This window comes from Eublepharis macularius, chromosome 9 (assembly GCF_028583425.1).
Source record: "Eublepharis macularius isolate TG4126 chromosome 9, MPM_Emac_v1.0, whole genome shotgun sequence".
In the NCBI taxonomy this organism is placed as follows: domain Eukaryota; kingdom Metazoa; phylum Chordata; class Lepidosauria; order Squamata; family Eublepharidae; genus Eublepharis; species Eublepharis macularius.
The window spans coordinates 43,263,357-43,274,588 of NC_072798.1; the positions used below are offsets into that span (position 1 = coordinate 43,263,357).

Here is an 11,232-nt window from a genome sequence, read left to right on the forward strand (position 1 = left end):
AAAGGTTACCCAACTACTTCTGAAAATAATAATTAGGGGGCAGGCCCATTAATGCTACAGAGCAAATTGAACTTTTTTGTGAAACCTTTACATGTTGCTACTTAGCAAGTAGTTGTGATAAGCGTAGTTGTGGTGTATGTAGTCTAAAACATGGAGCTGACATGGCTTTTTTTTTAAAAAAACCACACAGATCCTACTCCTGTGCTCATAGCAGCCTGATGTGCAGAGTTTAAGAAAGGCATTTTCTGAATATCTCCAAACTGCACATATTTCTGCGGCCACTTTCCGTCTCCCCAGTTTCACTGCTTCCTAATGGAAGAGCCAGCAACTTTTCCTTCTCCGCCCGCAGCTGAGGCTGGGGGACCCTGGGCGAGAGCGGCGAATCCAGCTGCGGCACCGCTGCCCTATTCCGTCCCATAGCAGGGAAGCGCTACGAGGGCGGGGTCTGACGCTGCCTACGTGCGAGCACAAAAGCCCAGCCGGAAGGCTTTCTGCGCTCGCGTCCCAGCAGGAGGATTGCAGTATGTTTGGCATGATCCGGAATGCCCTTTTTGGCACGACGGAGGTTTGGCCCTGCCGGGTGCTGAGCAAGGGGGAGAAGGTAGGGGGCGGGGGCCAGCCTGGGGCCAGGCGGGAAGGGAGGGCAGAGTCGCTTGGCTCAGCCTCTTAGGCGGGGAGGGGGCGGGGTGGCTGGTGGAGGCGCCGCTGCGAGGTCTGGTTTACCGGGCTCATAAGAGGCCCCTTTTACCTCGTGGCTGCTCGGGCTGCAATATCTTTCAGGCATCCCGGTGAAGCCACCAGGATCAGGCAGGTACATCCCCTCAGTACGCCTCTCGACTACGAAAATGGGGGAGGCTGGGCCACAGGCAAGAACGTCTTGGATCATGAGGGACCTTGCCCTGGCAGAAGACTGGCCAGCCTCCTTTGCGTTGTAGGCACTTTCCCGCTCATAAAAATCGAGATGTCTGCCATACATATTTCAGGAGCGAGTTCAAAGTCTGTATACGCTTTTTTTGTTTTCATTTGAGATGTCAGTGATACTTTTGAGCCTTATGACCTTATGACTACGTCCAAGTGTCTGCACCTGCATCCCTTTTAAGGGCAGAAATGAACAGCAGAGTTTTCCCCAGCATGGAGATGCAGTGGTCTTCCACACAGGGAAGGGAGTTTATTTATTTATTTATTTACATTATTTATAGTCCACCTTTCTCACCGAGACTCAAGGCAGATGACACAGTGTGAGCCAGTACAGTCAATTTCAAAGACATTTTAATAAACAATGTAAAAGGGTACATGAATGTAATTTGCAAAGATTTAAAACTAGCAAAATCTAATAGAGTTGAAAATGCTAAAACATAGTATAAGTAATTCTAAGACTGACATACTAAAACAACAACATAGAAACTATGTAGTAAGATCATGCTTATAACAATAGACAGTATGTAGTATTAAAGTCTATAGTCCCTATCCCTTTACTGATGCATCTCTTTTGAGAGCACTTCCTTACGGTACAGCCCTCCTAACTTAGTAAAAAGTTCTCTTGAATAAACACATCCAGGTGCTAAGTCCTAGGCCAGCCTGTTCTCTTTGCTGCTAATTTTCTACTTACAGGGTTTTATATTTGTATATATAGGAGAAGCATTGGGTTGGGTTAGCTCTTTCCCATCTCCCACAGCAGTCCCTTTTGACTATCAAAAAGCTGGTGCTGAGGGTCAGGTGAGCCTTGAGGACAAAATGCTATGTGGTACAAGTGGCTACAGGGAGGAGGGTGCAGTTGAATAAAATTCCTCCCCCTGCTCCCATGCTTTCTTCCACGGATGTAAAAAGTGGCAGTAGAGGCATGTGTTTGGGAGGACATGTTTCACCTAGTGCCTCACTCCAGCCCCTTGGCATTTTATTCATAGGACTCCCCTGACTCCCTGGCATCAACTTGTTGGTGGTCAAAGGGGAGCTACTGAGAGGGGGGAAGGTATAGACCATATCCAGAAGTGCATTGCATTTGAAGCTGGTAAAATCCAACATGCATATTTTATTTATTTAAAATCTGTTATGCACCCTCCCACCAAACCTGATATTTTCAGTGACTTACGAAACCGAAAAAAACCCACACAACAACAAAATCAATTAGCAGATATTATGGGGAGCTTTGTCAAATGCTTTGCTGAAAATCAAGATATATTACATCCACACCATTCTCTTGAACCACTAAGCTAGTAACTTGATTTTTAAAAAGGGATAAAAACACTCTGATAGGATTTATTTTTTGACAAATCCAAGCTGTCTTCTACTTATCATGGCATTCTTTTCAAGATGCTTACAGACTGACTGCTTTATAATCTGTTCTGATATCTTCCCTAGTATCGGGCAGACTGGGGGAGGGGGATGTCTGTAGTTTTTTGGATTCTGCTTTTTCCACATTTTCTAAAACATTTCCCTATATGCGGGACCTCATGTGTCATCCAGGATTTTTCAAAGATGATAGACATATTCTAAGCGTGCAGCCAGCAAGTTCTTTAGTATTCAGTATGCAATTTATCTGGCCCTGAAGATCAAACTTATTCAAAGAAGCTAGCTATTCCCTGACTAACTTGTTACCAATCTCAAGCTTCAGCCATCACCACAGATGCTACTTATGTGGGGTTGGACACAATACCTCTTTGGGGAAATGATGGAGGGAAAACAAGCTGAGTTCTTCTATCATCTTTGTAATTTATTAACATGTCACCGTCTTCACAGAACAGTGGGTATATTGTTTCCTTCTTCTTCCTTCAAACGCACCTAGAATAAAAACCCATTTTGCTGTTCTTAGTGTCCCAGTAATAATAATAATATAATAACCATATGCTTACATACCTCCCTTCAGGACAAATTAGTGCCCCACTCAGAGCGGTGAACAAAGGCAGTGTTGTTATTATCCCCACAATACAGCAGGGGAGCTGGGGCTGAGAGGAGCGGCTTACCCAAGGCCATCTGCAGAGTTCATGGCACTAGTGGAAGTCAAACTAGCAGACTGCTGATTCGCATCCCACCCACTTAACCACTATGCTACAGCATCTCTCAATATATTTCTATGAGGGCCAAACTAGATGATACTGTATCTCTGGTACTTTTTTAATTTTTAAAAAGTACTATGGTACCTACTACCTGACCCTTCCTTATGCACGTCCTTTTTATTCTCAGCTGGTCACTCAGCTTCTTAAGTACTTACAGTGGCTTCTTTAAGCAGCTCCCATTTTTCCTCATCATTACTATTGGTTGTGATTGTGCCTTTCATAATTCCACTTTTAAGAAGCTCTACCCATGTTGGACCTGACAGATTATCTAGCTGTGGAATACTATCTAACATTTCTCTAATTTTGTTAAAATCTGTTTGCCTGAAGTTCAAGGGGCCTGTTTGACTACATTTACTTTTCGCTTTCCATTTAATTAAGCATCCAACACTTGTGGTCACTTCCCCACAAAGTTCCTGCTATTTTTATTCCATCTCCAAGTCTGAAAGATGAAATGTCAGAAAGGTATGTCAGGGATTTATTGGACATTCCATAATTAAAATGAGTTTATCTTCCAACACATAACACCTGAATTCCAGGTTTCTTGGTATGTGCTACTTTTGCCAACAACTTTTTCAAACTGCAGTCTTTAACATAGTGATCTAAGCAAATAGTAGGAGAAAGCATGTTTGTGACCATAAATTTTGTGACATTCAAGAATAATCAATAGCCCAAACCAGCATGGATTATGCAGTGTGTCTTTCTCTCCTCAGTATCTTCTCAGTTGCTTATCAAATCTACCCTCCCCAGGCACAGGTCTCAGGAGGCCCTGCCTAAAGAAGTAGTTTATCATGTCTTGCCAGCCAGCCATATTTATTGGAAAGATGACAACAGGGCTTAGAGCTGCAGGCCAATCAATATTTTATTGCTTTCCACATTACATTTAAATAATGAAAGCAAATATAAATGTACAAGCAACAAATTATTCTTGATATATTATGGACACAACTAATAAGATATAGAACAATTTAAAAATCATAGCTTGCCTTGACAGTAACTGGGATGCTTTGCTCTAGTCTCTTTTTCAGAAATAGATCTCAAGCTTTCCCCCTGCCCAAAAGGTGTGTGATATATCTTGAACTTTATAAAGTGAATACAGTTTCATCATGATTTTTTACTGAATGCCTGATAGAACAACCTTGTTTGGGCATCTATTTAATGACTGTAGTCATGAGGGAGTAAGTTGTATGCTTTTATTACATGATAGATACATGGTTTTGTATTTTAATTTTTTTCTTATGTTGTGGAGTTTTTAGTGCTCTTTGCAGTTCTGTGTCACTGGGAAAGGACAGTTTACAAACCTAATGAAGGTATTTCTAACTCATTATTGTACTGCCAGAATGACGTAGTCTATGAAGAAAGGGAGTATGACGGTGGCAAATTTGCTACGGTTGAGCTCACTGGAAAGCCGTTTGATGAGGCGTTACGTGAAGCAGTTCTGAAACTACTTAAATATGTTGGCGGAAGCAATGAACAAGGTGAGAAGCTTACATACCTTCTTGATTCCCCCCTTAACTCATGTAACTGAATTGTGTCTTTATAGCACTGGGGGAGGGATCCTCAAGAAGATCACTGCTGCTTTCTGGGGTGAAAGGTGGGCTTTGTGACCTGTTTCTGTTTTAGGAGCTGGGATGGGGATGACAGCTCCTGTGTGCACCACTGTGTTTCCTGGGGATGACGGGTCATTGCAACAGAAAGTGAAAGTCTTGCTACGCATTCCAAGCCAGTTCCAGGCCAGTCCTCCATTGCCCAGCGATGAGAGTATCCAGATTGAAGACAGAGAAGGAATGGCTGTTTATTCCACGTAGGTTTCCCAAGGCGTTTGGTACCAGTGGCCTATGATGCAGCCCGGGTGCTACTATTGAGCTAGGTGCAGGATAGTTGGTTATCTGTGGGGTGAGTTCCTAATTGGCCGAGAGGAGGATGTATCTCACTTATTTCCTGGCACAAATCAAACAAGATTTTTTTTATTTCATAGGAACTAAAGTAACCTTGAAAAAAATCAAATATCTTTGTACAGCAAGGCAAATTTCATGGTAATTTTGAATGTAGGAATTCATGGTGATTGTGTTTACACTGCATATTTAAACTATAAATTCCTTGAAGCAGGGACTTGGCATTCAGCCCTGGTACCGGTCTTCAGTACCAGTGTTCAGCTTTGAAATATGTGATGTACTTCTCTCTCCTGGTTCCCCAAAGAGGAAGCTCAGGGAAGCCAGCATTTGCTCTTGGGCAAATAGAAGGTCAAAGGAAGCCTAATTAATGGCACGCATGTCATGTAAATCTGCATAACGCAGTTCTAGTATTGGTGCGTGTGCTTTATTTTTTAAAGCCACTTTGCCATCAGGGAACTAACATTCTTAAGCATACTGAGGTCCAGTTCAATTCAGAAGCTCCGCCTTCCCTCCCACAGCATTTCCCCAACCAAAACAGCTATGGACCTCCTGTTTGCCTCCCTGTAGGGCTCCTCATGCTGTGGTCAGTACATGGCTGTCCCACAGCAGGGCAAATTCCCCCCCCCCTCCAACAACTGGTCCTCTGACCTGACTTGTGTCAGACGTATTGTTTAGTTTGGCCCCTAGTATCAATAAGATACTTGGGTGTTTGGAGTTCAACTTCTCCTTCCCTTGTCCACTTGTTTTACATCTGTGCAAACATCTACCCCATACCAGGAAAACCCAGAATTTAAAACCATCCCAAGAGGCCAAGGCTGAGGAATAGACTCGGTTACTTGAGCTCTTGGTTAGCACGACAAAGACCATTCTTGCTCTCTTATGAAATGGCTTTCCATCACTGCCTAGAATGCTAAATCAATTAGCAACATGAACAAACGTATGGAGAATTGATAGACTGTCACCTTCAATAGGCTTTTGAACTCAAGCTGAGAGAACCTGAATGAGTTCTAGCTGCCACTCTCAGTTGAGGAACAGGTTTAAGAACACCCAGGGGAATGACGCTGTTGCAACCAAACAGCCTTTGGGTGTCACTCTCATGTCAAGGGAAAGCGGAACATCATTGAAATTACTGTGAAGTCTGCTGTCAAAGACCATATTTCAGATGTCTGTTTTTGTGGACAGGAGGGTTGGGAATCAACTTTAATTATATGGGCACAGCAAAAAGAATATTAAGGATTGGCCATTGGAATGTCTGACATGAAATGTCATATTAGGCCTTTCCTGGCAAATGTTCCTCTTCTGGCAATCGCTTTGACCATAACAACTCTTTATGATGTTTTGGTGCACGACGGTCTCTTGACTGGTGTTTTCTGAAATTGCTGCTAAATATACATATTGATTCTAATCCTGACGGACATCTAGACAAGTAAGAGTTGATCCTTTAAAAAAATAAAAAAGGTCCCACAATCTATTTCCACTCTTTATTGTCCCATAGCCAGGATGTTCTAGATTTCTTGTTCTGCCAATCTGATGAAGTTAGTGAAAAGTTTTCGGTCAAAAGAGATGATTAGAGGTTCATTTCCTAGACTTGAGCTGGAAGTGGGAAAGAGTGGGCTGAGCAAATAAATTTGCTTCTTGGTGCACAGAATGAGTTATGTGTGTTCTCCTGTCTGAGTCATTGTCAAGATTTTGCAGATATGCTAAACGCCACATAAGGTATTGTCAAGACATTGCTGCAGAATTAGACAGTTGGAAGGGATGGAATTCTGCTCTGTTCAAGCCTCTGCTCAATGATTGGCCCACCTATCAACCACCTCTTTCTCCTCCATGTTTTGACCAGTGGATTCACAGCACAGTGGACTAGAGGCAGGGCAGGACCGAACTACATTGGTGCCTGTGGCAGGGAATCATGTCCCAGTCCATTGGGTGATTGTCCTCCACCAGTCCTTTGAAATGACTAAGAACATCACCATGCTATTGTGCAGCTCCTGTTCATTTAAATGGGGTTGGCAGAGAAGTGCCCCAGGAATTTTATTTAGTATTTATTTACTTTTATTGATCATCTACCTTTCTTGCCAGAAATTACATCGAGTAGATCCAGTAGATGGAATTGCATCGGATAGACCAGATGTGGTCTGTCTCCCACTCTGTTATCCGTAATGGCACCCAGGTCTGGTACCTGAATAAGTTGCTGTGCCCAGAGTGCCACTTCCATGCAAAGCGCAGGCACATTGCAGAAAAGTTATCATTTGCTGACCTAATAAATTTTGTATTGCTCTGTTCTTTCCTTATATCCTTCCATTCCCGTCTGGGAATGGTGCGGTCATGAGTTGCTTTTTTTTCCCCACAGGCATTTTGGAGGCTATGCCAAGGAAGTGGATTATGTGAATTATGCGGCCAAGCTGAGTTCTACCTTAGGAAATGAAGCAACCTACCATAAAGACCTCTATTTCTGCAACGGTTATGATCCTCCCATGAAGCCTTATGGCCGACGCAATGAGGTTTGGTTGCTGAAAAAATGACTACCCAGGTGTGGACTGACTCTTTCTTTGGCTCACTGGTGGGTGGGAGCAAAGCTTCCATGCTAATGAATCAAGGCTGTCCCCATTTCACAAGTCCCCCATATGCTCAAATCAAAATAAAAATAACTACCAGATCAATAATATGAAAACACCACAAGGCTTGCTTAAGATGTTCTTATTGCCCCTTTACATGCAGCCTCTCAGTGTTAGATCCATCTCTCCCAAGGCTGCCCAAGGGGATACTAAGCCAGCTGTACTTACAAGCCAGCAAAACTGACATCTGGTAACAGATGGGTATTTCCTGCAGGCTTTGCCAACCTGTTACAATTACCTGGAATAGGAGAGAATGTCTATATTTAGTCCAAGTCATCCCCACAGGCCACTCTCAAAAATGGGACCAGAATAGCTTGGCTGATGATGTCATACCAACAGCACAGTTCACAAAACTGCCTAACACTAAAACCAGATTTTGAAGGCCATTCCTTTGAGTTGCAACATTAACAAACAAATGTTTAGGACTGGCAGCAGGACAATGAGTTGGAACTGTGACTTCGGCAATATCTACCATTGCTCACTGTTATATGGAAGTGTTGCCCTGAGAAATTGTGTTGTACAAAATTGGGGGAGGACTCACATTCCTAAAGGCATTTTGGCTACTGTGTGACTCCTTCTGGCCATTGGAATTTTGCCCAGGGAAGAAGCATCTCCTTCTTACTGTTTTATCAGTTCAAGCCCTAAGTTCAGGGCTTTATCAGTTCAATACCTTCACTTTTGTGTGCTAGGGGGCAGTGTGACAGCTTTACTCTGTAAATTGTGGACTGTACAGCTGGTGTAGTACAGAGAGTGAGTGCATCACCTCAAGAAAAGGGAGATGAGAAAAGCAGAATTTGACAGGTCATGCCAAAGAACACATGCAGGCACCAGAGATGCACCTGGCAGCAATGCCTGCCGGACAGTCCTTCAGGTGCCATAATTCTAGCACAACCATCACCCCCACAGCACAATCCATGCAACAGCTGTGGTTGTTGGGACAAGAATCTCTGGGCCAAACTAGTAAAGATGCGGGAGATCCCTGAAAGGATTTTCTGACATTTCTGTGTTTTTTCTCAAAACTGGCTGTGCCCTCCCATCATGATATGGTTAACCCTTTCCCCTCTGCACCTCAGAGAAAATGTCCCTGATCTCAATCTTCCCCCTCTCAGCCTGTTGTTGTTTGCCTTCCTAGGACAAAACCAGAAAAAAACTGTTTTTAAGGGAAAATAGAGATGACAGTAGATGTTTTTTCCACATCTTTGGCACTTGTCCAGCAATTACAGCTGGTGGTTTCAGTGGTGGGAAATGGTGGTTTCTTGGCAGCTGGAATAACATCATCTGGGAAGATGAGTGATGTCTCTGCAGCCTGCCTAAGAAAACCAACAGGCTCTTGAATGGCTCGATGTGGCTGCAGTTCTACTTACTTGATTTTAACTGACAGGCAGCATAGCAGGGGGAACTTGCCTTGCTTTCCATGCATCGGATTCTGCTGAATCTGTGTTGATACAAACTGTTCTCAAATGGAGAAGATCAAAGCATTAATCTCTGTGGGTCATGGAGCCAAGTCTCTCTCATTCATTCACTCCTCCCCTGCACACCTTCATTCTTCTCCTGTTCCTCCCTTCTCTGCACCTTTTTTCCTTCCAGGGATGTGCACATTCTCCTGGCTCCGTTCCATCTATGTTTCTCTGGCCTTTTTATCAGGCCTATAGCCAGACCTTTATAGTGAGGGGCCATGAATGCACTGGGGAGGAGAGGCTTGCCAAGTCTCTTTCATCCCAAACCTGAGACTTATTGGGTGATGAAGTCATTGGCAGGAGTCCAGTGATGTCACATTGAATAGCCATATTCAGAGGACTACTTCCATACAATGCTGGATGCATCCTGTGTGGTATCTCTGTGCAATCACAATCAAGAGGTGGGTTATTTAGCGTAAAATGTAATAACTTGGAAATTACGTATCTCCTATTTACATGTGCAGTAGTTATAAGCAGGCCTGCACAAAAGTCTTAAAAGAAACCATAGATTTGCAATATGGCACACGATCAGCTTTCCAGGAAAAGTGATCTGCTTATGACTGGACTTTGAGTCCTTTGTTGATTTAATCAGTGCACCTACGTTATTGTCTCAAGAGATACTGCAAGGCATAAAACTGGGGGTTACTCTTCAAAACTGCTGGGAACACTGAGTGGCAATTAATCCATGTTTTAAAATGCCTTTTAAAGCAACATTACACCCTTGTAAGCCACTGATTTAGGCATTCATTTATCCGCTCCTGCCACCCCTCCCATGATCTACTCCTGAGGCAAGTATCCTATTGCAGAACAGAGCAGATGAGAATGAATTTGATTAGGGAGGGATTCACTGTCTCAACTACAGTCATCTTGGACCTTCTCATCTCCTGTTCTTTCCCTCTGACAAAAGATGCTTTAACATTTTCCCCTTGTATCTCCACAGTGATAAATGTTTGCATATGAATCTGAAAACGTATTCCCCTTCCCTGTTCCAGTTGACATTTCACACACATTTGGCTAAATGAACATAGCAGTCATACACTGATCCTCCAGGTGGTGCATGGAGGTGGGGGGGTGGGCTTGAGGGATGGGGGAGATGAGAGGCATGAAGAGATTGGTGCTGCAGCACAGCCTTTGGCTTCTGTTTGTTCTGGCATTGGATCTGGTGAGAGGTGAAGCTTGTTATGTAAATAAATACAGCAGAAGCAATCATTTTGTAAGTGGTGAAATGAGGGGAGAACAAAGTGCAGTGGTTTCATGCTGATAAACAGATGGATAATATTTGTCAGAAAAATTCAGTGGTAAAGAATTTTGTGAGCTGCCCTGTTTTTCTCCTGCCTTCATGCTTTTTGTTCTTCTGCCCATTCATATCCATATTCTCTTCATTATGTCTCTGACTCTCCCCACTCTTCTTCCTTTCCCCTCTCTTATTGCTGTCTGTCACTCAGCTGGTCTGAGTGGTTTTCCTCTACTCCATCTTCTGTCTCCCTACCCCCACCCCAACTTTTTAAACAAACACAATCAACCTGGTCTTTTCCCTCACATAGAACCAATCCCCAGAAGGCCCCAGATTAAGGAAGAGCCTAGATCAGTCCTGCAAATAGCACTCACGTTGAGCCAAGGCCCCTCTTGGACTGGGACTTTGACCTCTTCCCCCAGGCGTCTGTGGTCTGGAAAACTCCTGGGATTTGTCTCATTGATAACTGGGTCCTAATTTCCTATGTGAGCCTGAAAATGGTTTGGGGTATTATAAGGGTGCTAAAGGACTGTGGACTTGCCAGAGAATCAAACATCTATACTGCGAGACAGACCATGAAGGGGGGTGTAGGGAGGAAGAGGCAGGCACTAAAACAAGGCAATAAAGTGGCCCTGTGTTGCAGGCTGAATATTAAGATTTGCTTCCGGAAAATATACTTGGACAAGACAGCAAACTTGAGGTGTACTCACAATCCTACTCAAGTGTACTCAATGAGCTTACTCCCAGAAAAGTGTCCATGGGGTTGCACTATAAGAATTCTAGTAGTATATTCTGTGTATTTGAGGTATAGGGATGTGCCTTTTGAAATTAAAAAAGTCTCAATAATATCAGCTTATTAATAAACAGAGTTAGAGCCTCTGCTTAGGATTGCACTATTAATATACTGAGACTGATTGCTGAAAAAGTTGGTTGAAGTTTATGAACTGCCAGTGGAACCCCAGTTACAACTTTTCATTGTTT

At 43.4% G+C, this 11,232-nt stretch overlaps 1 protein-coding gene across 2 annotated transcripts; it reads left to right on the forward strand.

Annotated features, from left to right (window-relative positions):
- The first annotated feature begins 485 nt into the window (after positions 1–485).
- On the forward strand, positions 486–10,782 carry HEBP1 (heme binding protein 1). 2 transcript variants are annotated; one of them, XM_054989002.1, is made up of 4 exons: positions 486–601; positions 4,390–4,528; positions 4,674–4,854; positions 7,296–10,782. In XM_054989002.1, exons 1-4 carry the CDS (start codon positions 524–526, stop codon positions 7,465–7,467), a joined length of 570 nt encoding a protein of 189 aa, XP_054844977.1. In that variant the 5' UTR covers positions 486–523; the 3' UTR covers positions 7,468–10,782. The 2 variants fall into 2 exon arrangements, with proteins under 2 accessions (XP_054844977.1, XP_054844978.1); XM_054989003.1 differs by having other exon boundaries at positions 501–565.
- The last annotated feature ends 450 nt before the right edge of the window (positions 10,783–11,232 follow it).